Genomic DNA, 28,000 nt, shown 5'->3' on the forward strand with positions numbered 1-28,000 from the left:
TTTCCTCATCCGAGTGTTTACAAACAGCACATCACATGACATTCATGTGACTCCTGAGTCATGTGCGCATGAGCGAAATGGTAAAAGGTACCGAAGACGATGGGTAGTGATTTTCTAGATTTTTTGGTTTTTATATTTTTCTTATTCATATCACGGTGTTGTGCCGATGATTGCAAGATAGGGGAGATAGATCTCAGCCCATTACAACGGTAAGTAAAGTTTGAGATGTACGAAATGTCTATCATGTTTTTTCTGTACCGCGTTGTCGAGACCGGGCCGAGCTAGCTGCCAGAGCCTGAGGGACAAGAAATTGAACCTCGATCTTTTCTCTTGTTGTGGGTGCCGAGTGAGTGCTCTCTCTGGAGGGAGTATCCACTATTCTGTTACATGGCAGATCTGCCACCCGCCACGGTACTTTTCACGGTTCATCTTTTTTTGTGTTTGACCCTTGAACTGACAGTGTTCTCGTGAAGACCCCCCCCCCCCCCCCCCCCCCCCCCAGTCTGTGTTTACTTCAACCAAAGGTTATCCTATTCTGTTGTATCTCAGCCATTTGCTGCTGTGACATTTGCATTGGTAACTTAACTTTGGTTTCAATATGATTTTAAGACCTCTTGCCAAAGCAGCAAATCAAAAAGACAAAATAAAACAATTAAATCACTGCAATTTAAAGAGTACTAGCTAGTACCTGTAATAGTTCCACTTTCAGTATGACTAACAGGAAATTATATTGTTTATGAAACCTTTGTTTCGAAAGAAAAATGTTGCATGGACAAGTATTTGGTCTGTTATAATGGTGACATTGCCAGTAGTTTATCATATATCTTTTCATATGTAAAATGCATTTCAGGGCGAGATCCAGGATTATTTGAAGGGGGGATGGGGGGGGGGGGGGGGATCCAGAACGACAGGTCTTGGAGGCAAACCCAGCCATAACCCCCATGGAGTGGGGTTCAGGACTTGCCCAAGGGCCAGTGTTTGCCTCTTAGGAAAATTAGTTGCTGGACCAAAGGTCCAGCCATCCTGACAAGTAGCTGGACAGAATGGGAAAAAATGGGAAAACTTCTCAGGCTGTTCTGAAAGTTGTCTGCCCCGGGCAGACGGTCCAGCCTTAATTTCTAACACTGCCAAGGGCCATGGAAAATTTTTGCTGTTTTGGAGAGCAAACAGTGCCCATTGATATGGTTTAGGACCATAATTTAGCTAGTCAAAATTCAATATTCAAGAGGGGAATGTTGGTGTGATATATTTTTCAGAAACCGAAGGGAGGGGGGTCAGGACCCCACTGACCCCCCCCCCCTCTAAATCAGCCACTGCATTTAAATAATTTGAATTTCTAGGGTACCATGGATAGTCAAGACCGATACTAATGCCAGTGGCCAAGCAACAGACTATAAGATAAATATTTGTGGAGAGGTTCCAGGTTCCAGCTGTCCAGCAGGGACATCAGTGTGTAGGACCCGTGGTCAACAGGCTGTGTCCATTGGAAACTTGACCAGCTCTTTGGTGTACCATGAAACCCCAACTAGAAGAGAGGTGGTTGTAAATCTCACAGGATCTCCATGTGCGGAGGTGCCCGGAGAAAACTTGAAGACCTTCATTATCCTGAAATGTGGAAAAACTTTGGTATGTATAATAAAGATTTATTGTACAAATGCAGGCGTGGGGAAACTGTCGGTCCGACTGGTCATGACCGCCTGAAAAGTCAGAGGACTGCCTGGATCTTTGATATTGCTTGTCCTCTGGACTGGCAAGGTTTTTGTGGAAATACTATACATAAATATTAATCTCACATAAACATTGAGCTATGGACCTGCACATAATTAACAGAACCTGCAAGCATTTTTAGTACTGTTCCTGTGGGCCTCCAGTACCTCCAAAATTTTCCCCGGATCTGCAAATAGAAAAATTCAATTTAAACCTACAGGTGGATAATAATTTGAAGTTTACTTGCAACTGAGAAATTTAGAATGTGCAAATTAATATTTTGCTGAGAATTTAATGAAAGCAAAAGTAGATAAAAGACTACTGGACTTAGCTGATGATTTCTGGGAAACGGATATCAACTTACTAGTTGACATTCTGTAGATTATTTCTAGGAAACAAAAATCAATACATACACATGGGCGTTAACAAAAAAAAAATTATTCATGTGAGTTATTGTTAAAATGAAATACATACTACTGATATCCTTACCTTATTCAGTAACTGTTCATTTGATTTATGGGGATTTTACATCTTAATGAAACAAGCTTTAGAATGTTTCTGTAATTGATTCATGAAAATTAAGTGTTTATTTTTCTGAATGAATTAGTCATCTGTGAATCATCCTTCTATTACAGTATTTTTTATGCTTTTTGCTGAGAATGAGATACTGCGTGCACATGCTGTGACTGATTTATGATTGCATTTTTATAGACCAGAGGTTGCATATTAAGAAAATATGAGATCTGAAATTTGTGGTGTTTCAGGGGCAAAAATCTTTACGTATTTATGCTGTGGGGAGTCCAAGTATTTCAAAGCAAAATTGTTAATTTTTGTGTTACTGTTGTTCTATGACATCTAGATATATTGTTAATATGTGGACAAATAACTGTAATGTAAGAAAGAATAACTTGAAAGAGACTACAAAATGCCTAATTTTTTTTTCTGATTTCAGATTATTAAAGCTATGGAGTATTGTCCTATGTTTCAAAACAGACATGATTCCATTACTGGTTTCACCAGTGCATGTAGACAATTTATACTTACCATTACTACAGATCTCTTCTGTATTTGTTAATAAAATCTCTAACTTTATTACCATTCCAGGGTTCTCCAGTTTTCCTAGACTCGCACCTCTGTGACACATACTTTGAATGGCATACTACAGCTGCATGTAAAGATGACCATAGCGAGATACAGGAGCCGTGTTACATCTATGACGCTAATGGCCAGAAACACGACCTAAGTCCGCTGATTAAGCTAAAAGGAGGACATCAAGTCAATAAGGCTTCCAGGACCTATGATTTTTATATCAATATTTGTAGAGATATTACCCCAGGTAGGAACCTCTCAGTTTCTTCAAGTAGTCATATTTATGTTCTGAGTTTGATAAATATACAGGTGTGCCAGTGGGGTTTATGTTAGAATGTGTTAGTTGTGACGTCATATGGAGTGTGGCATGGTAGTGGATGTGACATTGTGTTAGGTGTTACAGCAGATATATTGTGACTTTGTATCATTCGTGATGAAGACATATAGATTGTGACACTACAATAGGTGACATTTGATGTGACTGTCTATTAGGTGAAACAATGTTGGGTGTGACTATTGTGGTAGATATGAAAAAATAATGATTATGACATTGTGGTAGATGTGAATGTGCTATTTTTATGGATTATGCACAGAAGTAGGACAATATTTTGTGATGTCTTTAATGTATCTAGAAACAAATAAATGCATAAATGAAAGTAGACAAATGAAGCAAATGGAATAAAAATCAAAGGAAAAAATGTACCTGTATGTGCAGTTAAAATAAACGTATGTATTCGCAGCTGTTCAGGTAGGATTTACCTTTCATGTTAAGCTTAATGAATTGGTTGTAAAATTATGTTGCTTTGGCACATGTCAGATGAGTCCACGCAAGGCTGTAGTGGCAGCAGCAGCTGCTATATCGTAGATGGGAAGGCATATGGAATGGGCCGTCCTCGCGATGGACTGAAAATTACTGCTGATGGGGAGTTAATGCTGCACTATACAAGTGAAGAAACTCCAGAGATCTGTACACATCCACCTTCCACTACAATAAATTTCATTTGCCCAAAGAGAGGAGGGGTATGTTTGTATTTTACATTGCCATAGTGTTTTTTTTTTTGTGTTCTAATTCAAAAGAACTCATACAACAAACAAATAAAGCACAAGAAAAATGCACTTGATATATACTTCTTTTCCCATCAGTACCAGAGACTAGTACCTAATTTCCTATATAACAATCCATTTTTTCCAAAGCACCTGCTATTTTACACTTTGCAGTCAAGCTCAGATTATTAGTAAGTTCATTGCTCAAATCTTATTCCTTCTTTTGACCGTTGGTTTCTGCCTTAGGGGAAAGATCCCGAGTTGATATCAGATGCTGACTGCAATAACCGTGTAAACTGGGTCACTGAAGCCGCCTGCCATGAAGATTTCCTGACCTCGAAATCTTGTAAACTTTCCAAAGAGCAACATGATGTAGACTTTGATTTGACGCCACTGAAGCATATTCCAAGTAAGTAGTATAGATGTTCCTATATAACTTGAGCCATTTTTACGTGGAGTCTTGCTGATCATCCTACATTCAGATTGTTATAATATTAAGTAAGTTTTGTTAGTTTTCAAAGTGAAAAGAAACAAAATCTTGCAATATTTGAGCATTTCATTACTGAGAACTGGATGGAGTATCAGATGTAAAGAAGTGTGGAGGCAAGGTTATGAGCCTGAGTGTCTTGTAGACCCTATCATAAAATGGTCTCTCACTCATTTTTAAATTGGTGTACATTTGTAACTCATCTCTCTAATTTTGTTTGCTGCCCCCACCCCCACACCCACCCCCACACCCACACACACTCACTCAGCCAAAAAAGGCAATCGCTTGTTTACTTATTAAATAAATGTGTTAATTAAAAATTGCCTATTTTTGCTGGTTTAAATTCATCCACGTGTAGTTCTTTAAACAACAATATATGTATGGGTGATTGCAAGGCAAGGCATGTGTTTGCTAATAAATAGCATGGCATTGTCACCTATGCCATACGAATAGTACACACCAAGAAACAGCAGGCTGTTTCTGTATTATTATTATATTTGCATTTGTGCATGCATGTGTGCCTTCCTGTACTGGACCATGTGAGCCATGCACAGCAGCCAAGTTACCATATTGGCTGTCCGGTGATGCTGGTGGCCATCCAAATGATGGCTGGACGGTTCGCTGGAAAAATCCTTTATATTTTTACAACCTCAGTGTTATAGTGAATCCTTCTCGTTTTCCAGCACGCCCATACCATGTGAATAGCACACAAGATGGGATTGTCTACGATTACTACCTCAATGTCTGTGGGGACTCTATGGCAGTGCAGTGTCCGAACCAGACCAGTTTTACCGACAACACCCTGGGCTGTCAGGCTGTCCATGGACTGCCAAATACTGCACATGTTATTGGGAGGAAGACACATCAGGAGCTTAGGTATGGGACTGTTTTCTCTCTCTCTCTCTATCTTGTGTTTGTGTGTGTGTGTGTGTGTGTGTGTGTGTGTGTGTGTGTGTGTGTGTGTGTGTGTGTGTGTGTGTGTGTGTGTGTGTGTGTGTGTGTGAGAGAGAGAGAGTGTGTGTTTGAATGTCTGTAAGTGTGTGTGTATGTGTGTGTGTTTGTGTGTGTGTGTGTGTGTGTGTGTGTGTGTGTGTGAGAGAGTGTGTGTTTGAATGTCTGTAAGTGTGTGTGTGTGTGTGTGTGTGTGTGTGTGTGTGTGTGTGTGTGTGTGTGTGTGTGGACTAATAATGCCTCACATGTTCAAACTTTTTCAGGTACTGGGACAATCAGCTGACCTTGACCTACAGAGGGGGTGACCCTTGCAGCAATGGATTCCAAAGAGAGATGATAATTACATTTACATGTAACAAGACAGCAGGTATTTTGGAAGTGACATCAGTTTATCCCTTAAAGTATCCAGAAACAGAAAGATAATATGATAGATATGCAACATGGGTGGATTCTAGTACATGACAGTATGGCAGATATCCTATGTTACACTGGGATTGCTATATTACAGTAGTATGTTACACTGGGATGGCTATATTACAGTAATATGTTACACTGGGATGGCTATATTACAGTAGTATGTTACACTGGGATGGCTATATTACAGTAATATGTTACACTGGGATGGCTATATTACAGTAATATGTTACACTGGGATGGCTATATTACAGTAATATGTTACACTGGGATGGCTATATTACAGTAATATGTTACACTGGGATGGCTATATTACAGTAATATGTTACACATTGGCAGATATATGTTCTAGTGTATATATTCCAGGTCCTGGCTCCCCAGTGTTTAACACAGAGTCAGAGGAGAAGTGTACCTACCTATTTGACTGGGAGACGGAGTATGCCTGCCTGGACCACCCCACGCAGTGCCGCGCAGACTTCGGCAGCAAGAGGTTTGATCTCTCCGTACTGATCAGGGAAACAGGTGAGCGTTAGGCCTACTATATATATATATATAATTATTTATGGTACGTGCAGGGCTGGACCCTAACTTTTATGACCACCTGTCCTTCAGACAGTCATTGGAAAGTGGCATAATTTCTTTAATTTTCTATAACTTTTTTTTTTCCTTAATGGAATATTTGTAACTGATACATTATTTGTGTTGGGAAAAATTAGGGGAAAAGGGCGTAGGATAAATAATGTGTTATAGATAAAATTCTACATGTATTTTTAATCAACATTTGTAAGAACTTCGTTTGTAGTGTATGAATGGTGTGTGGAAGGTGTATTTGTCTCTTATTGTGTTGTACATGTCTTGTATTAATTTTCGTGAATAAAAAAAAAAAAAAAAAAAAAAAAAAAAAAAAAAAAAAATTTGATGTGATACATAAAGCAATGTTCACCTATTCTGTTTTTTGCAGGAAACAACTGGGAAGCTGTAAGAGCGGGCCACAGTGATGAGCAGGATGAAGCTCAGTATTTCATCAACATATGTAACGATGTACTGAGACAAGGAGAGGCAGCACAGTGTCCAGAGCATTCTGCTGTCTGTATGATCAGTAAGTATTGTTATAATACTGACCATAGTGGTAAATGATTATTACTCTAACATCTTGATATGGTGACAGAGATATTCTGTAAATATGAATAATGTTGAACAAAATATGGACTGATTTGCCATATGTTATATCAAACTAGTTGTCCTGTGGGGGATATGGGTTTATTAGGTCTATTGCCTGATGAGGTTTACATTTGGATGAGCTGCACATATCACTGATGTAACATTGTCACAAATGATAATTAGCCCATGATAAATGATGTGTATTGTACCTAAAGTAGATGTATGGTGATTATGATAGATGAGCAAAATATTATGTTGAGCAAAATGTTATGTGCAGTGTTTTATTTGATGTACATACTGAGAGACAGTACTCACATTTCACTGAAAGATACCCTTGATTGACAAATACAATATTTTATATTCATTTAGTTTTCTCCCCTTTTGAATTTCAGCCAAAGCTGGGTCTGCCCAAAACCTTGGTTCATATGTACAAAACCCTGTCTACCAGTCAAACCATATAGTACTGAACTATACTGGTGGAGACGACTGTGCCTCGGGAGGAAAGAAACACTCTATTATTACCTTTATATGTAGACCAGGTGTGTATGGAACATGTAAGCTTTGTGAGTCCATAAATGCCTTTGCTGGGGTAGTGCTAACACTCGCCAGTTTAGCCAAATGCTAAAACTGACTGAAATTGGCTAAACAAAATAGGGTTGATTTGACTTATTTTAGTCAAATTTAAACCATTTGAACACAAAAAAGATGAAAAAGTAGTGTTTTGGCTTAACAAAAAAAAAAAAAAAAAAAATTGCTAGCGCCACCCCAGCTTTGTACCCATGGATTTCTGGGGTGCTGCTGTACCTACTGATTGTAATGTTGAACCTTGTGGAATACGTTATCATGTCACTGTACTCGCCCTTGATAATGATAGCTTTGTGAACAATTTTTATTATAAAAATACACATTTATTGTTGATTTCATAAACATGAGAAATGGAATAACTGGAGATATGCTGAGAAAAACTGTTACAGTAGTAAATGCTGTAACTATATGTACAGTTGTAAGAACATGTTTCCTTTGTTAGATAATAGCATTATATTGAAATATGCTTGTGTCTGTGAAAAAATAATAATAATAGTAACAAAAATAATAATGATAATTATAATATAATAATACTAGGTGACCTACAGAGCGCCCCTACACTCATCAGGAAGTCTGCTGACCTCTGTTTTTACGAGTTTGAGTGGCAAACGGCTGCGGCGTGTGCACTGGGGCGCAAGCTGGGGACTGACTGTAAAGTTTATGATGATGATGCTGGTGAGAAAATTGTTTCCTTGAATAAACAGCAACTGTACTTCCAGCTGTTAACAGGCTGATTGGCATATACTGAAATATGATATGTATAAAAACATGTTCAGACTACTCAGTTTAGCGTAAGAAGACTTAAAAATGACATTCATTGCATTGCAATAAAATTTGTTTTGAGATTTGGTGAAAGTTGATTCTTTAACAAGAGTACATTTTGCATTACTTAAAAATTTAACAGGGTTTTTTTATAAGAACTGAATTAAGATGAAAAGTGAACTTGTCCCTGTTTAGTATATTTCATCATAGTTAGCATCATCTCAACAAATGCTACTGCTTTTTCCACAAAATTTCTTTCAATTGTCTTTCCACATTGTGCCAAATTGTTTTCTTATGTGCCAAATTGTTTTTTGTTTTCCCATGTGCCAGGATTCAGCTTTGACCTGAATAGACTAAAGTTGACAGGAGAAAAAGCTTTCTACAACGTCTCCCATGATCACCACGATTACTTCATCAATGTGTGCTCGCCTGTCACTGGGACCAAATGTAACCAAGGGCAACATGCCAATGCTGGAGTTTGTCAACAGGAGCGAGGGGATTCAAATAATAGGTATGTTAATACAGTCACAGATTTGTGTAGACTACTGTGCTCTTTCTATGGTTTCACCCTGTCCCTGTCTTTTCCACACCTGGTCCAACTTCATAATTGTGTCAACTATCACTTGTGCATGCCAAATATATTCTTTGTCTGTGCCTTTTTGAGGACTCACTTGTCTTGTCCACACCTTATCATGGCATATCTTGTCATATTTTGCCCATCCTTTGCCTTGTCAGCCCAGAAAAGTAATAATTATGATTATTTAAAAAACAATTTCCTTTACAGCTACAGAGGACTAACATCTTCTTCTTAAATTATTGCACAGTCAGCAAACCATAACACAACTTGTTCTCTTTGTAACTTGTATAAGGAATAATGTGAAAGAAACTGAAAAATATATTTTCTTACATGTTCAGCAGGTACTGGAACCTTGGGGAACCCTCTACAAGTCTCAGCTACTACGACGGACTGATAAACCTGACCTACACCAACGGTGACAACTACAACTCCCACCCTCCAAGACCAAGGGTCACTGAGATTGCCTTTCTTTGTGACCTCGATGCTGGGCGCGGGTCACCTGTATGGGTACAAGAGACCAATCGTTCCTATGTGTTTGAGTGGAAAACCAAGTATGCTTGTCCTGATGTTCCCATAGAATGCGTGGCAACTGATGAAGTTACTGGGAAACAGTACGATTTGTCCAGGTGGGTCTGAGAACGCGATGGTGGAAGCTTGCTGTCACGGTTAACACAATCACATTGGCTGTCACTCCTAACACACTCAGTACAACTGCAGTAAATAGTAAATAGTTTAATTAAAAAATTTTGTGAATATCAGTATCTTCCAAGGTGACATCAAAAGGTACATCATTGTTTTTTTGTTATCTGACGGATAATATTTCCTTTATTCTGGTCAGCTGTCTGCTTGAAGTGTTTCCTTTACTCTGATTGGTTAAAATCCATCAATTATTTTATCAGCAGTCAATATTATATTTGGTGATTATGCCATTTATATGCAGTTTTCTCAGACCTCGGATTCACCAATATAAGATCGTAATCTTTTCTGATTATATAATAATAGTAATGAAATTCAATATAAACATCAGAATAATAGATTTGCCATATACTGAGCAATACTTATCATGATGTTAATATTGTTGTTATGGTATCTGTTGAACAGCTTGGCCAAGTCCGAAAATGGTGGAAATTGGGTAACGGCAGATAAGAAGAATGATTCCTTAACCTACAACTTCTACCTTAACCTGTGTCGGCCCCTGAATCCAGTCAACGTAGAGAGTGGATGTGACCCCACCGCTGCCATTTGCATGACAACCATAACAAATAGACAGGTAAATAACGGGAAGCATTAAAAGTTATTCCTGGTCCATATGTGTTCTATTGTTTTGTGGATGTCAATAATTAAAGGTCATTGGTATCAAAGAAATCAGCAAAAATGTCACGAAATAAGATAACAACTGCAGAAGCAGACACCTATTCGTAAAAGTGAGATTTGAAAATATAAACTGAAAAAAGGAAGGCAAAAGAAAATTTGAACAGAGATCAAGTAGATGAATAGCTCTATAAGTTATGCATCATAGAGCCGTCTTATTCTGTCATATACTACTACAGTAACAGCAACTGTTGTCCAAACACAAAAAATTATAACGAAAAGATGAAGAGGACACTGCTGTTCAAATGCTATCTGTATGTAGTGACTAAAATGACAGCTAAAGAACTGCAGCAGGTTATCCAGTATGCTATGCTGTTGTATGATTTCACAAAAACCAAACAAATTCAAATAACCAAAAGTAAAAACCATCTTAAAACATCCCCCCCTTGACCTTATAATAAAAAGGCTGACTCTTCATGTCCTCATAATCTTCCTCTTATACTGACCAAAGAAGGCAAATAAATAAATAAATGAAGGAAGGATTGAATAAATTAAATGAAAAACAGGTAAAAAAGAAAGTTGCTCTTCATTTCAGGAGAAAGTTTCCATATCAAACATGGGTGAGGCCAAGACCAGCCCCAGGGTCAGCCAGACCGATGAGGGACCAGACATATTGATAGAGTACCTGAATGGAGGGCAGTGCACCTTGTCCAATGGCACTTTGACACAGTACAGCACCAGGATCCATTTTATTTGTAAGAAAGGAGATTTGGTAAGTAGCAGGGATGGAGGTTTTCTTATTTTATGGTTGATACTGTCCTTTTTGGTGGAAATGCAAGTTAAGGAAATTTTATGTAGAATTTTTAGCAGCTATCTAGACACCACATTTCTGTGTTTTAGACGTCTAACCCTAACAGCTACATAGATATCACATTTAGAGTATATTCTAGACATTTGACCTATATATCACATTTCTCCTATTATGTCTTTATTCTAGACATTTGGCCTATACATCACATTTTTATATTCTAGACATCTGACCTTTATATATCACATTTCTATATTCTAGACATATTACCTTTATATATCACATTTCTATATTCTAGACATCTGACCTATATATCACATTTCTCTATTCTAGACCTCTGGCCCTAGCAGCTACCAGGTTGACAGCTGTACCTACGTATTTCGCTGGGAGACGGAGGCTGCCTGTGACATCAAGGATACAGAGGGTGGCAATGGCGAACCTTGCACGGTGAAAGATCCCAACTCTGAGTATGTCTTCAATCTTCAGCCTCTCAGGAAAACAGGAGGAGAGGTGTACTTGGTTCATGATGCTGTTAATAACCAAAATTACATGGTAAGACTGCAGAGGATTGTGTATGTCTGTAACATTGTGTATGCCTGTGACACTGTGCCTGTTCATGGATTGTGTATGTCTGTGACACTGTGCCTGTTCATGGATTGTGTATGTCTGTGACACTGTGCCTGTTCATGGATTGTGTATGTCTGTGACACTGTGCCTGTTCATGGATTGTGTATGTCTGTGACACTGTGCCTGTTCATGGATCGTGTATGTCTGTGACACTGTATTGATGTGCCAAGCTACAGCATTTTGTTTGATTTAACATTTGGTGAATTTTGCATATATCATTGTGTCTCAGCATGTTAAGTTCTGCTTTTGTTTTCCCTGGCACGGCTGACACTTTAGCCTTGATCACAGTGATGGCACTGTCAAGTAATGTGTTGATTTTAAATGCACATCTCCAAGAAAATTAAAGGTAAATATTAACACAATTTATTATTCATTCAAAGAGTAAAATCGTGTAAATGCATAGCAATGGCAGCCCATGGTATATTCTGTTTTATTTGTAATTTTGAAGTAATATATTAATTTATTAATCCTGTCTGTTAGGTGAACATCTGTGGTAACCTGAGCACCCAGGTGACCAGTTGCCGTGGCGCCGCGGCCTGTCAGGTCTCCAGTGATAACAGCACGGGAAACAGACTGGGCCCCTACTACACCAACTCTACCCAGCTGGAGTACTCTGATGACGGCCAGCTGAAGCTGACTTACTATGGGGACAGAGACGTGAGCACAGGTAAGGTATAGGACAAGGTGTCTGGCTCAACAGAGAGTGTCCACTTTATAGGTTATTTGTATGATTTCTGTAACAGCTGTGGCTGGGATCATTTTTTTGGGTGGGGTTAACGTGTGATGTCATGTACATGACTGGCCAGCAATAAGGGCACAGGCATATAGAAATTACATGGAAGCCTATGGGAATTGGTGAGTTGGAGTTCTGCCAATATCTGACTGTGTCATTTATCACAGAAAAGATCCTTTATGCATATATCCTAGCATAGCTGTTCTAATAAATTATTTTGGGCAAGAGTAAGTGGATTTAAGAATTAAATTACCAGTCAAAAATCCACTGTTCTGTTATGGTTTGGAAACTGTGTATCCTGAGGTTTACTTCAGACCAGTAGTAGTTAAACTTTGTGATGTTCTTTCTCCATAGGGATGCGTACAACCACAGAAATAACCTTCACCTGTGACAAGACAGTCCCTTTGGGGGCACCAGTGTTCTCCAAGCAAGAGGGACACAAGTACATCTTCACCTTTCACACATCCCTGGCCTGTCCTCCTGAGCCAGTCGAATGCAGTGTGTACGATCACTATGGCAACATGTACGACCTGAATCCATTGTCAAAAACAACTGGGAACTGGCAGGCAATAGACACCAAGGAGGGCGACACGAATAGCGTCTACTATATCAATGTGTGCAGACCTATCAACATGGTGGCCGGCTCCAGTTGTCCAGGTAAAACTTGTCTTAAAAATTAATGATCATTTTCAAATAATGCATTATTATAACTGATTTTCATTCTAGAAAACATGGTGTTTTTTTACTGTCCTCTTAAAATATTTTAACATATTTTCAGATTTTGAAGTTATGCCAGGCATTGTCATATATGCCTAAGATATTGTGTGAATTTCTGTATTTTGAATTATTAAAGCTGTTAGTTGCTGTCCATGGTTTTGCACCTTTTATCAACATGTTTGAACAATACCACATCTGCTATGATACAGCATATCCCATCTTGCATATAAACTATTTATTGCTACGAGTTTCATTTTTTGGCCACTTTTAAATTGCATTTAATGCCATGTAAAAAAGAATAGATTGAAAATTTTCATTTCAAAAATGGACTGTGTTTTAATTCAATCACCAGTCCGTTATGGCCTATAATGTATCACATCACTGGTGGTACAAAACCAGGAGGTGTTGTCTCGTCTCTGATCCTCTAGTTCATTCACCAGTCAGTTATGGCCTTTCAAGTATCCTATCACGTATCCTATCACTGTATTACAGGTGGACCTGTAGGTGGATGTGTTGTCAAAAGCACCGGCTCCCACAGCATGGGTTATATACAGAGCAAACCTGTGGTGGCAGCGAATGGGACCGTCACGGTCAGGTACATAGGGGGCGCCCTGTGTCACCTCGGAAAAGAAAATCAGAATCATCGCAGCACAAGGATTATATTTTCTTGCGCAGAAAAGGAGGTAATTATTCCTTTTATTCATGGGTTGAATTCTTGTTTGACATGCATGTGCATTCATAGGGAACATGCATGCATGCATGCACACACCTAGTCACAGTGTAAGTTATCTGTTTTGAAAGATGGTTTATTCTTTTGGATTTGTTATAATAATTATTATTTATTTATTATTACCAAACTTGCAACCAGAGGGTTGGATAATTACAATCATTGCATCATAGTTGAATAAAACCATTAGTAGGTAAGAATAAAGGACTATTGAAAGCGTATGTAAACTAATTTAAAACAAAATAACTAAAATGCAAGGTTAAAAAATAAAGTCTATCAGTTAATTCTGAAACTTGTATATGGCACTTGTTAAAAAGTCACTCATTGATTGTTTGGTTTAAATTTTAAGTCTTTGAATGCTTCCTGTTCCCTTAATGAATATTTGACATTTTGTTTTGGTTGTAAAAGATAATGCAGTCTATGATCCAGTTCATTTGATATACTAATAAACAATTTTTTGCATGCATTAAGCCGTCTTTCACTCAGTAGTTCATGTTTACTATGTTCACAAACAGCGTCATGTTCAAGATCAGGATAAATTATCTTAAGAGCTCTTTCTTGAGACTTTTCTACTAGGGCAGTCAATTCATTCGTTAACCAAAAGTGTCAGACAGGGGCAGCATATTCTAAAACTGACCTTATGACTGTCTGGTAATAAGTTACAAGGTCATCAGTTGTAAGGCCTGCATGCTTCAGGTGCTGTAGGAAATAAATCCTTTTGCTTGCTTTTTTGGTGATTTGGTCTACATGTACCTTTGGTCTACATGCACATGTGAGATCCTTAGAGATATACACTCCAAGTAATATAAATGATTCTACAAATTCAATAACTGGGCAAGGTTGTGGTACACATGCAAATAAACTAACATTGTAGCATTATGGTGGAAATATTATAGCACATGGAGCAATTCTTAGTATTTTTATAGGTGGCTTTTGTAATCATAGCAGTATATTTCATTCATTTTTAGCATGGTCCAGTGTTCTATCATAAAATTGACTGTGAATACTTTTTTACTTGGGATACACCAGCAGCATGCCCAGTCAGGGTAAGTAAGGTTAAGACTATGAAATACCATCAGATATGGATGTAAGAATTTAAGGAAAAAAAAAGGCGTACTAAAGCTGTTAGTGAATAGTTTAAGCTGTAATATTAAAATGTTAAAACCTTGAATGATATGAGCAGTTGGGTACTGTACGCCAAGATATGTGCAAAAATCCTTCATTCTTGCTCTCTGGAGATGTTTCCTTTAATAAAAAGATAATGATATTACTATTACAATTTTTTTCATTCAGCTAATATATCTAAAAATATACATAAGAAATAGTGTTTTTATATATAAATGTATGTTCCAGAGAGAAATTGGTGCCAGTTGTGCCGTTAGGGATCCAGTTTATCACTACCCATACAACCTGAATGGCTTGAGGAACACCACCACGCCTTATAACGTGTCTGCAGACGGCAGCTGGTTTCTCCTCAACGTGTGTGATGACATCAAGAAGGGTTCTGCGAATTGCGATCCTGGCAGACACGTGGGAAGCTGTCAGGTAGAGAAAGTACTGAGTGGAGTACCAGGGTCATGGAGCGCAGGTAATCTCTCTCTCTCTCTCTCTCTCTCTCTCTCTCTCTCTCTCTCTCTCTCTCTCTCTCTCTCTCTCTCTCTCTCTCAGTGCTTTTTTTAACACATTTTCATTTATGGAAGAAACGTACATTTTGCTCTTATAAAAGCTATTAAGTGAAAACGTGTGATATAACTTGAACCATGCTGATGTATTATGATAATTAAAAGGAGTATTTTTTGATGGGAATAATATCTCCAGGTATAGCCAATGGAAATCTCATGTATGAAGATGGCATAATGAGCCTGAAGTACACTGGAGGCGATGGAAGTTGCCGTGGCAACCATACCCGCTCAACCTTGATCAGATTTCAGTGCGATCACTCAACGTCAGGGGTCACCAAAGGCCCTATGTTTATCGAAAGAACAGATGACTGTATGTACGTGTTTGAATGGAGGACGTCGTATGCGTGTGCCCTGTTCAAAGTAGTCGAGTGCATTTACCGTGATGCCCAGAACAACCAGTACGACCTGAGCAGTTTAACCTTGGCCAGGGGCAATTATAACGTCACTGATTCGGCTTCTCCACGCAAAAAGTTCATCATCAATGTCTGCTCCACTGTAGTCCATGAAAAAAGTAGGCACTGTTACAACTAATATTGCATTTGATATTTAGACTTTGAAATTCATCTTTTCAGCATTTTCTTGATATTTTTGAGCTTCTTACTTATTGATTCAAACTCATTTTAACTGTTATTAATAGCCACATATATGTACTATCAAATACAGGACAATTTTTTTTAACTAGATTGTTATAACAGGCAGTATTGAGGACTGTATAAATGTAACCCTTGCTTTCATTTATATATAATTATTATATTTTGAGAAAACTTGATCACACTATCGGGTATGATCATATCTAACCATGGCTAACTCAGACACATTTTTCTTTTAAAAATGTCTCTCTTGATTGTAGATGTAATGTGTCCCCATAAGTCTGCAGCCTGCCTGATCAATCTGGATGAAAGAAACTATACAAAGAGGTATGCTTGTTGTTTTGTAAGAATATGCAAAAAAGGACTTGCAGCAAACTCAAAATATACAGTCAAGTAAGGAAGACAGAAATGACATTGAAATTGAATTGGAATCTATAAGGCTCCTTCACTTTTACTGTGAAGTTATATTATTTTAGTTTAAAAAATTGAGATATTGTACCGTATTGAAAGATTGCTGTGCAGGTAATGAAATTTTTATGGAAAGATTACAGTTATGAAAAAAGTGATGTCACTCATATATGCATGGTGTTTATGTTTATAATAACCATAATAATTATGCTTTCTACTTGTATATTAATATTTAACCTTTATCCTATAGATTTCATGATCTTGGAGAGGTGACTGACCAGCCGTTCTCTATGGTCAACAACAGACTGACCCTCACCTACACAAATGGAGAACCATGTGCTATGGGTAGTGGGAATTCTAAAACTATCATCACCTTTGAATGTGACCATGCTGCTATTGTAAGTACAATGATGATTGTATTGTGTGAGTGATGATGTTGAAATGACAAGTGTGTGATGTTGTGGTTGGGTCATTGTGACAGTGTGGAAGAGTATTAAGGCAGTAGGTAAATTTGTGATAAAAAGTTTTCATATATAACACATTTATTTGCATGTATTTGGAATGGACTGTTTTTTTTTTTTTTTTTTTTTTTTTTTTTTTTTTTTTTTTTTTTTTTTTTTGCTGTTAGAGAGATGAAAATTTAAAAACTTTTAGTTCTGTTGAGAGCTAATATTAATAATTAAAAAGTTAAAGAGTTAGATGATTTTCAAGTATCTTTTTTCTTCTTCCTCTTATTATTATTATTATTATTATTATTAATTGGTTTCTCCAGGATACCAATCCCGTGTACACTCTGACAGAGAACTGTGACTACCACTTTATGTGGAGAACCAGTGCAGCGTGTCCTGTGAATCACGGAGGAGATACGATCAGGAATAACTGCACTGCTGTCAACCCAGTAACAGGTACTCTCACTCTGTCGTACTGTGTCACATAGTGTCATGTGTCACATAGTGTCATACTGTGTCACATAGTGTCATACAGTGTCATACTGTGTCACACAGTGTCATACTGTGTCATACTGTGTCACATAGTGTCATACTGTGTCACATAGTGTCATACAGTGTCATACTGTGTCACTTAGTGTCATACTGTGTCACATAGTGTCATACTGTGTCATATAGTGCTACATAGTGTCACACAAACTGTCATTGCTCTACCCTCTGACACATCACACTTACACTCTGACACTGCCACACTGTGTCAAAAATATATCCTGCAGATATAATACTTATTCAGTATATGATCTGTGCTCTGTCATTGTCATACCCTATGAATGTCAATGTAGCAATGTCACTGTCACAACGTCACAGTGATACTCTTCAGATGTGGTACTCAATATGAATCTGTCACTTGACATTTAACTATATTCACTAAATATTAAATGCTCTATCATTGGGTTTCAGGTTACACATTTGACTTGAAATCATTGGCCAAGGACACTGGGTACAGTGTGAGAGACGCCAGTGGGCAGAGGATGGATATAAACATCTGTGCTCCTGTGAAGAATGCTCCCGTGGGATGTGGGGACAATTCAGGTTCGATATGGCTATCAAAGCGCTTGTTCTTTCATTAGCACAACCACCCACAATGCCTCAGTGAATACATTGACACACTGTTAGACAATGTGACACAATATTTTATACCTAAAATACACCTTTGCTGATATGCTGAACTCAGTTGCACCAAACACAATGTAACATGTCTAGGACAAGAGATACACCTTTGCAAATATGTCATACATCATATTAAACACGATGTAATATTAAACACAGCACTTCATCGCGACAGTTTCATGTCCCCTAACACACAGCACGTAATCTTTTACAGGAGCCTGTCAGACAGTCGTGACCAATGAGAGGCACTCTTACAACAGTGGCATAGCCAATGCGAGGTTACAATACGATGATGGATCGTTGATGTTAAACTATTCCGGAGGCGATAAATGCCCGAATACTGGGCTGTCCAGGAATACGATCATTACCTTTGTGTGTGGGGCACAGGGTTCGGGGACGGGGACACCTCAGTATATTGACGATGTGGATGGGTGTACATTTTATATTGTGTGGCATACAGAATTGGCTTGTGAAACACAGGTGAGGCACAGAAAATAGGCCAAGGGCTGTTAAATATGTGACTGATATGAAATGTTGATCTTAAATACAGGTTTGTTAGTAAACAGTATTGATGTTGTAAACAGGTCAGTGATAAAGCAACGGGTGGACAGACATGACACATAGACATTACATTTTCAATTTGAATTAGATAATTGCTTTTTTGAGTGGGTTTTCTGCCTTAAGTTGCACCCCCTCCCCCCTCCCCTCATCCCTCCAGGTCACCATGTCATGTCATCCTACTCAGAATTATGTATGTAAATGTTAGCAGTAGAATATACTTAAGTCTGATAGCCATAACATTGACTTTGATACTGATAATGTGTATTTCAATACCAGGTACACTGTGCAGTGGACACTGCCCAGGGCACTATTGACCTGTCCCCTCTCATTAAGTCAAGTGGTCACCACCTGGCCATGAACACGGCCCCAGACTCCAAGGACCCCGGAGCCACCTTCTACATCAACATCTGCCGTCCTCTCAACCCTATCCAAGGAACGCTGTGTCCAGCGGGGGCATCTGCTTGCAGAGTGAAGACTGGAGACTCTCCTCTGGTGAGAACATGTGGCTTTTCTACCCAGCATTGTTCTGCTTGCTGTTTGGCATTTTAATACAGTTTTTTCACTTTTTCACACCTGTCTTTTTTTAAATGAAGCAAAATGTTCACAATTAAACACACTACATAACACATAACATCTAGTTTAGATCAAAATAAATGAAATGTTTTAGTCTTGAAATCAAGAAAATTTTCTGCTGAAATTATAATGTGACACAGGCCACAAAGATTGATATTGTCATTATTTTGGTATTTCTTGCAGGGTCTAGGGAAGTCCCGTGCCCCTCCATCCGTGGACACGTCCTCTGGTAAGGTGACACTGATTTATGACCACGGTGACAAGTGCAGTTCCAATCCAGCCAAGAACATCAGCTCCAGGGTGATATTTGAGTGCCAGCAGGGCTCACAGCAGGTATTATATAACACACACACACAAACACACACACACACACACACACACACACATATATAAATACACTAATGCAGCCAATCTTATACACCCATAACTTGACATTTTAACTGGTGAAAACATCATATCAAGGATAATTACATCAGCAGTCTACTAAACAGGTTTGGAATTTACTTTTTAAATAAAAAACATTTGATACAATAAGTCCAACAACCATTGCTCATAACATTTTCCAGTTCATAAAATGATTATTCTACGTAAATTGCAGGGCCAGCCTTATCTAGAGGATGTGACAGACTGTGAGTATGTATTTGTTTGGAGAACCAACATCATTTGCCCAGAAGCCACTCCAGTGGTTCATGACCAGTGTACCTTCTATGATAGCAAGACCAGACACACCTTTGATTTAACATCCCTCAGAAAGACTTCATCAGATGGACAGGGCTATTATCAGGTATGGTCTGTTAAATGTGATGGGAAGTATTAAGTTCTGTTGTGCATGCTCCGATTCAAGGGGGACATCTTAAATTAGTTGGTAGGTCCAGTCAGTGTGTATGCCTGACTGAGCTTATTTGTTAGAATTCTTCATTCTGTGGTGCACAACTATAATAAGACTTGATAAACATTTTATGGTACGAGATCATTATATTCAGAAAATGGTCTTATTACATGTAAGAGTGTTTGGTAAATACTCTAAGATTTGTTAGTTTTGTGCCTATGCCCAAATCACCGAAACTGTTTTGCTCATGAAATTTGAAAAAAAAAAATTGAAAAAAAAAAAAATGGAAACTTATTAATTTATAATATTAATATTTATGTCAATGTCATCATATCTCAGGTTTCAGACTACAAGTTAAATGTGTGCGGTCCTCTGTATGGGGTCTCCAGCAGTTGCAGCAGTGCAGGGGTTTGTAAGAGCGACAGTGTCGTGTTTGGTTCTGCAGCCTCCTCCACCATCACTTATGAAGGTGGGATGCTAAAGCTAACATACACCGACGGGGGAACCTGCGCTAGTAGTGGTAAGTAGATAGAGTTTTCTGAAACCAAATCAGGATACTTATCTGTTCATCTGAAAAAAAAGAGAATTTGGCCAAAGTACAAAACACCCTATGTATAGCAGTAGTGCCCATTCAGGTCAGTTGGAAAATTGTTTTAAAATATTTTACCATTTCAAAATTTATATTTTTTTATAATGTAAATTTCCATTTTTGAAGTTATTTTATTTGTTTTTAGGACCTGGAAAAGCATCATCCCAAATTATATTTGAGTGTGACAGAACAGCAGGGGCAAGCCAGCCAACATTACTGACTGTAAGTTTTGTCATCACATTGTTCCATAAACACAATGTTTGTAAGTGTCCAGCGCAGTGACACATTGCCATTTAAAGTAATGTCTCTCAATTCATTGACATTTCTGCTGCAGAGACACGCTGTCAGAACCAGTTCTTCAATGTTTACTATATTGCATTACCACAATTTTTTATTGTTGTAGAAACATAATGTCAACCAGTGATACTTTGCATCAGTTATATTGCCACATTGTCATTGTTACTTTGAAATTGATGTTGATGAAAGTAGCCCACTGTTGCCCAATGTCTCAAAGTGTTACCTGTTTGGTCTCATTGTCCATGTCACAGTATACTGTTGACCTATGGTATTCATTCCATATTATAATTGTTGCCAATGTAATCGTGTTTGCAAATTGCTTATCATATGTTATAAATGAATATGTCACCTGGAATAAACGGAAAAGATATTGTGTAAAATAAACATAGGTATATAAAGTTGGCTTTTATCATTGCCGCAGTATTACAAGATGAATTGCTTTTTCTTTTGTACAAAATCTGATTTATAAAGTATTTTAATCTCCTTTGTCATACTTTTCAGCAAAGTGCTTGCGATGTTGCTTTCACATGGAAGACTCCCTTGGCCTGTCCTCCTGTGACAGAAGAGTGCTTTCTGTCTCATGGCGGCAATTTGTACGATCTGCGCCTTCTGTCCAGAGAAACTGGAAGTTGGAAAGTTGAGGATGCTGATGGAAATATGTGAGTAGAAACTGACTGAAATATATTATACCAAATGCCTTTGGTGCGTGACCTAATTGTTTGATCACATAGGTTTTTCTTTTAAGTTTATAAGGCTTTACCTTATTGTTTGATCACACAATATTTATTATTGGTACTGGATAAATGGGTTTAAATGGATTCTTTATGATCTAGATATTCTTTGCTTAATTATAGACACCAATTGTTATTTGATTTTCTGAGTGATGTTAGAGTACATTTTTATTATAATAAATTCCTGGGTTCGCCCCTGGTCTGTATATTACTGTTATATTTGTAGGTACTGGATTAATGTATGTCAGGGGATTCACAGCGGGCATGAACAGTGTCCGTCAGATGCTGCAGTCTGTATAAAACAGAAAGACGGAACGGTCAACTCATTAGGCTCGGTAATAACACAGCAACTCACAATGGAGGGTAAGTGACATGTTATGTATATGCTTGATACTTGAAAAATCATTTAGGAGTGTTATTTAAGAGCTTCCATAAACTTAATTTAAAATACTCAAAAGTATCAAGATAATTTACACTGAGGCATAATTTTGTGTTTATTTATGTTTCAGGGGATGACAACGTTTTAGTACTGAAATACACCGCCAGGGGTAATGCTTGTGGCCATGGCAACCCTTCAGCTTCTACAGTTATTAAATTCCAGTGCAGTAACACAGTTGGAGGACCAGTTTTTATACCAAGGTGTGTAATTCACTGATGGGAAGTTTTATTTCAATGTGCCTTTTTTTCAACTCACAGTAGGGTGACCTGTGGTACATGATTAACAGAAGTCTGTAGTTTATGTATTGTGGTAGGGGAACCTATTTTAATGCCAAATTATGCTTTTTGTTAACATAGGAGGTGACGTGTTTGTTTTTCTACTATTTCTAACCCAAAAAATTAACCCCAAAGTGCATTATATTATTTAAATGCTATTTTGTCAACTACTTGTTCAACAAAGATTCAATTGATGCTGAAAGTTTCAAAAATGTGATTATACCCTAGAAGAGTACTATGGATAATAATATAAGATGATAATAATAGAAGATAATAATCTTGATGGTGCCAGTGCTGTTTTTGGCATCCAAACTATCAGTTACATACAATACAAGTGGAATGATTTTTTTCATTGCCATTTCTAACAAAATGTTTCTTCTTATCCAGCCAAGACCAGACAGGCAAATGTGAGTTTAATTTCCTCTGGAAAACCTCCATTGCCTGCAAGGAGGAAGTGGAGAGTCTGAAAAATGAGAATGGCATACTCCAGGACCCTAAGACACAAGGTGTGATAGACCTGAGAAATATCTCTCAAAAGTGAGTACTTGATTTTTGTAACCATATTTTATAGAAGAACTTTAGCCCCAGATTTTGTCAAAATTTAAAGTCCTAAAATTTGGTATCCTTTTACTTATGATGGATCCAGTCCACTGAAATAAAATAAAAATATGTGTTGCTCTGAAACATACTTCCATGTCTTTTTTGTTGTAAAAAAGGGACAATATTTCTTATTGGCTACTCTATCAGGCTACTCTCATAACTGTGATATATTTTTAGTCAAAGTAGACAAAAAATTGGTCTTGCTAAAAGTGCAGACCAATTTCTGGGCTTAAACTCTTAGGTGCCACAAGCCCATGAAGTTTGGAATTTATTCCCATTTTCCAGATATCATTATGCAGATGAGCTGCGTGGCTCCGACCACTACAGATACCTCATAGACCTGGGCTCTGGAGAGGCCGTCTCTGATGTGCCAGAATGCAAAGGTGCTGCCATCTGTCAGACAAAAGTGGGGGCGCAATTCTACAGACATTTAGGCACCATGAACAGCAGCAAGTTCTACTTAGAAGGTAATGCAGCTTGGTATTTGGTTTTCCAGAAGATGGTCAGATTTTCAGGTTTACATTAACAGGTGTTTAATTTTTTCTAACAGAAGACAGTCAAATATGGAGGATGAATCAACAAAGATAATTTGGAAGACTGTCAGAAATATCTCTGGATCCGCCCCAACAAAGCATAATCCAACCTGCTGGAGAAATATGAATAATTTTAAAACAGTGTGATTCTGTACAGATATCAGGTTCTTATTTGATATTTTTTGTGTTTCAGATAATGTGTTGGAGATGATAATGGAGTCTCCCAGTGCCTGTGGTAAGGATAACACGAAGACAGTGCGCACTATCATAGACTTCTATTGTACCGAGGAGTGGGTAAGTAGTGTGCACTGATTAACTCTTGACATTTAAGAGGAGAAAACAGGTTTTATATTTATAGTTAGTTTTTATTCATGAGCATATGTCATATTTAATTCCTCTTTTAAGGCTAATTTATCAAATCCTTTTTTAATGTTCAGCTATTCATTTTCACCTTTAGCTCAAAGGAACATAATTTGTTATTTTTATAGTTTCATAAATTTATTGATTAAATATATATTATTCATTAACAATGTCCAGAACTATTAATATTAGACAGAAAATGTGGCAAGTCATTTTCTTTTGGCAAACAAATATTTATTACTTCATGACTGTAAATTCTCAACTCCAAAGCTGTTTATCATTACTTACATTGTATATAAATCATTCCAGTACATTTATTGAAATAACTCTGATATATTTTCCACTGACACACTTATAAGAATGAATTGATAATCCTTTACATTCCAGGGAGAACCTGCATTTGACTTTGAGTCCCACTCCTGTGAATATCTCTTTGATTGGGGCACCCCAGCAGCATGTGTGCAGTTTGACATGTAGGTATCTCAAGCAGTGTACCTGCAAACTATGCATTTTACACTGATATACATATGCACTGGTACTCATGGCTATGTATGTATGTATGCATGTATGTACATGGCAACATGCACACACACACACACACACACACACACACACACACACAGAGAGAGAGAGAGAGAGATGCACACACCTGCATGTGCGCTCAAATGTACTTATTAATGCATATGCATGCATGCGCACACACACACACACACCTCTTCTTTGTACTGTGGCATATGCCTAAAAGTTACATGTAACTTTGAAAATTAGGAGGAATGCAAGATTTGTGTTGAGCGCAATAATGTCAGACCAAAATGACATGTTATTCTTTCATTTCAGCCACAATCCAAGCCCAGTGCCCCATGACCATGACAGCGGCTCAGGGGGTCACACTGGGCCAACCCAGGGGGGACCACCTAGTGCCTCAACCATTGCTGCCATTATATCTACATTCATGGGGGTCATATTACTATGTCTGTTAGTCATATACTTCCATAAGGAAGAAAGAAGGTGAGTATAGTTGTAAATGCCATTTTGAATGCTTTTCAATGTTAGTGTAACATGACTGATTGGTCCTACAATACCATGGCCTATTTCACAAATATACTTTGGTGGAAAATTGGTCATGGCTAAGTCAGTTTAGAATTATGATTGACAAAGATTTGTGATTGCTAGATTAAGGATGGAGTAAATAATTTTTAAAGTTTGATATGTTGAAATAAAGATGCTTTATAGAATCAGTTTGTAAGGTATTATAGTTTTTCTGGTATGTTATTGCCATCATCATAAGCATCTGGTCATAATCAGTATAATACTACGTATAATTTTTAATGGTTGTTTTTCAGAAACTCATTTAAAACTAGAGTGAAGATCTGTTTTGGAAGGTCATCGGTTCCAAATTATCAATATTCAGTTGTAAGTATAAGGCAGCTGATCAGCAGGGTCACACAAGTTTCACTGAAACATGTATTAAAGCTTTCACAGCAAGTTTTTTGTACCTCTAACACTTGTCTTGCCAAGTTTTCTGTTAAAATTCAAGTCATTTTGCCAGGTTTTCTGTCACACTGTCATACTTATAGTCTACTGTCACACTTGCAATAATTCCAAGTTTACTGTCACATCAAATGCAGTCAAGGTAAGTCTGCCAAAAAACGTAAGTCAAATGTATTTTCACACTTTACACTTGTGACCATCCCATGTTATAATATAATGTTAAAATATGTCATCAAACTAGTGTGATATTAATTGTTTCCTTTTAATATTTGGCAAATTTTGGTACACATGCACTGCCACAATTGAAAAAATTCACTTTGAATCAATTCTACAGCTTACACGATAGAATTTAGTTTTTTCCTGTTTAGGAGTTTTAAGTAAAGGGAATATTACATGACATATATCATGATGTAAATGTTATATTTCAGTTAAATCAAGGGGACGATGACTTGTTTGAAGAGCTTGTCAGAGATATATCCGAGGCAGGAGAGGAGGAAGTGAACATAATGAGGTCAGCGTCGCGGAAAAAGAAATACGACGAGGAACTTTTGACTGACCCAAGTATTGTACAGACAAGTTTCCATGACGACAGTGACGATGAAATTTTGACATGAAAACAGTTCATCTGTTATCTCTACATTCATGTACATGTTATTAAAATACACAGAGGTAGACACAGACTTATTTTATAAAGAGGAGTGGAACAGACCCACACATGGAGGAGAGGCCATCGTATCAGGATTTGCCTATTTATTTCTAGAACAAAAAAAAAAAAAGGTGGCCCATGCCTCTACACATTCCCTTTCATATCTGCTTCTGTGATAATGCTGCGGTGCTATGTAGTATAGCTTAATGGGGCGATGCCTGCTACAGTTTTGTCATAACTGGAGTGCTGGGTGGATCTTTATGTCTCATGTATGCTACAGTGTGGTGACAGTGAAGTGTGTGTACATACGAAATGTGGCTGTACAGACTAGGTTGATAATGGTTATGATAATGATTATTTAAAAAATGAATGACCAGAAGGTTGAAGATTTTACAAAAAAAAAAAAAATCTTGAATGCACACAATTTGATATCACTACTGTTAGGTCTGGTTTAAAAAATAACTAAAAACTTCAGATAAATCAGATATCTTCCAGCACAGCCTTGGACAACAAAATCACTGGTTCATAGTTCTGAGAAATATTTTGGAATCTTTTGTAACTTGTTACTGTAGTAGATAAAAACAATAACACTCACAAACACAATGGGCAGTAGGCCTTTTTATATATCAAAAATAATTTCAGATATTCTAATATTTGAACCTCTCTTATAATGGAGATTAGGAGTGAACTATTTCACTGTTATGTCAAAAATGGTTATGCGGTACCTGCAAAACAGTATATAAAATAAATTAATGATGGTAATTTTTTAACAGTTTTGGATATTAGATTTAGTAATAATTATTGGGAAATTGAAAAAAAAATTAGGTATTTAATGAAAAGTTCCAATTGGCATTGTATGGGATAAATATAGTCTAACCGAGTTGTTGACAACCCTGGTGGTTAATCGGCTTGTTTGCATAATGGTTTATGTTGACACCCAGAACTGGTTCAAATTGAATTTGGTGGACCTGTCTTAAGATTTCTCATTGTGAACTGATACAGAGGGATCTCTTTTTTTTTTTTGCAAACTTTCCCAAAACGTCCATCAGGAACTGGACATAATGTGTCATGGCAAAATTCTGTCACTTTTTAGTAGAACATTGGGGAAGGTGATTTGATTCCATCTCTTCTCTGAGATAAAATAGCGAAAGGATAGACTCTGTGTAATTAACTTTTAAATTGTGGATAGTTCTTGCCTAATTCTTCAGTTTTTTGTTGAATAACCCCAAAAATGTTATTTTAAACCATTACGTGGAATTATTCTGTTTAAGTGAACTATTGCAAAACTTTCCTAGTAAATTATTGATTTTGTGAAGTATTGTGGTCTAAAAGCGGAGACCAAATTTGGGGGCAAAGTTTTTTTTATAGAAAGCCCCCCTGAAGTATTTGACATATAACAGTATATGTCATGTTACTCAATACTCCTATTGTTTTGTTGCTTATGATGTTGTAGAACTCGTGTTTGAAAATGTTTGGTAAGATAGGTGTAGACGTTTATTAAACACTCACTTATGATGGACATTGGTAATAATTACTGAGTAATTTGTCATGTGCCTTATACTGTCCATCTGCGCAGTTATAGTAATTGCTCACAGATTTCTAACTTCTTTTTTGACTTAGGATTTCATGATTTCAAGACATTTTAATGTTTGACTAACTGCTCCCTCTCCTCCTGCAAAAAAAAAAATAATAATAATAATAATAATAATAAATAAATAAATAAAATATATAAAAAAGCAGAAAGGATGAAAGACCAAGTCAATGACAATCCGAATTTCACCATTTCATGCACTTTGCCCACTGTTCACAATAATGTTTACAAATAATAATTTTTAATTGTTACAAATAATGTAACTAATTTATTTTGTTTGAACCAAGTGAGTGAGTGCAGTTCTCAAGGCTTTATGTATTCTGTGATATGTTTGCATGGCAAAAACATTTCAATGTCCAGGTAAAACTATTATTATTTTGAGGTGTTAACCAGTTATTGGTGATTCATGAGAAAATGATATAAGGCTTATTATGCGAAAAAATTATAATAATAAATAAAAAGATAAGAAAAAGAAAAATCAGTCTCTTG

At 37.3% G+C, this 28,000-nt stretch overlaps 1 protein-coding gene across 2 annotated transcripts; it reads left to right on the top strand.

Moving 5' to 3' along the window:
* Positions 1 to 33: 33 nt before the first annotated feature.
* LOC106178710 (cation-independent mannose-6-phosphate receptor) lies at positions 34 to 27,610 on the top strand. 2 transcript variants are annotated; one of them, XM_087014598.1, is made up of 42 exons: positions 34 to 209; positions 1,341 to 1,626; positions 2,812 to 3,043; positions 3,614 to 3,816; positions 4,087 to 4,249; positions 5,011 to 5,203; positions 5,542 to 5,645; positions 6,059 to 6,214; positions 6,654 to 6,791; positions 7,246 to 7,392; positions 7,976 to 8,113; positions 8,531 to 8,711; positions 9,116 to 9,403; positions 9,879 to 10,047; positions 10,684 to 10,860; positions 11,230 to 11,448; positions 12,004 to 12,190; positions 12,611 to 12,913; positions 13,466 to 13,656; positions 14,669 to 14,746; positions 15,054 to 15,288; positions 15,519 to 15,893; positions 16,233 to 16,299; positions 16,631 to 16,778; positions 17,153 to 17,285; positions 17,787 to 17,918; positions 18,211 to 18,476; positions 18,834 to 19,049; positions 19,314 to 19,463; positions 19,729 to 19,914; positions 20,299 to 20,479; positions 20,694 to 20,770; positions 21,347 to 21,504; positions 21,803 to 21,939; positions 22,086 to 22,215; positions 22,678 to 22,827; positions 23,176 to 23,357; positions 23,617 to 23,717; positions 24,171 to 24,256; positions 24,621 to 24,791; positions 25,127 to 25,196; positions 25,703 to 27,610. In XM_087014598.1, the coding sequence occupies exons 1-42, from the start codon at positions 100 to 102 to the stop codon at positions 25,886 to 25,888; spliced, it is 7,200 nt and encodes a 2,399-aa protein (XP_086870724.1). In that variant the 5' UTR covers positions 34 to 99; the 3' UTR covers positions 25,889 to 27,610. The 2 variants fall into 2 exon arrangements, with proteins under 2 accessions (XP_086870724.1, XP_086870725.1); XM_087014599.1 differs by having other exon boundaries at positions 9,119 to 9,403.
* Positions 27,611 to 28,000: the final 390 nt, after the last annotated feature.

Source organism: Lingula anatina, chromosome 6 (genome assembly GCF_051362555.1).
Source record: "Lingula anatina isolate TDL-2025a chromosome 6, LinAna3.0, whole genome shotgun sequence".
In the NCBI taxonomy this organism is placed as follows: Eukaryota; Metazoa; Brachiopoda; class Lingulata; order Lingulida; family Lingulidae; genus Lingula; species Lingula anatina.

Excerpts from the sequence above, each read along its gene's own strand:
- LOC106178710 (XM_087014598.1), top strand. The coding sequence starts at position 100 with ATGGGTAGTGATTTTCTAGATTTTTTGGTTTTTATATTTTTCTTATTC. Across the intron at positions 12,191-12,610 it reads GGACAGAGACGTGAGCACAG|GGATGCGTACAACCACAGAA; the intron begins GTAAGGTATAGG and ends CTTTCTCCATAG. Across the intron at positions 19,915-20,298 it reads ATGGACAGGGCTATTATCAG|GTTTCAGACTACAAGTTAAA; the intron begins GTATGGTCTGTT and ends ATCATATCTCAG.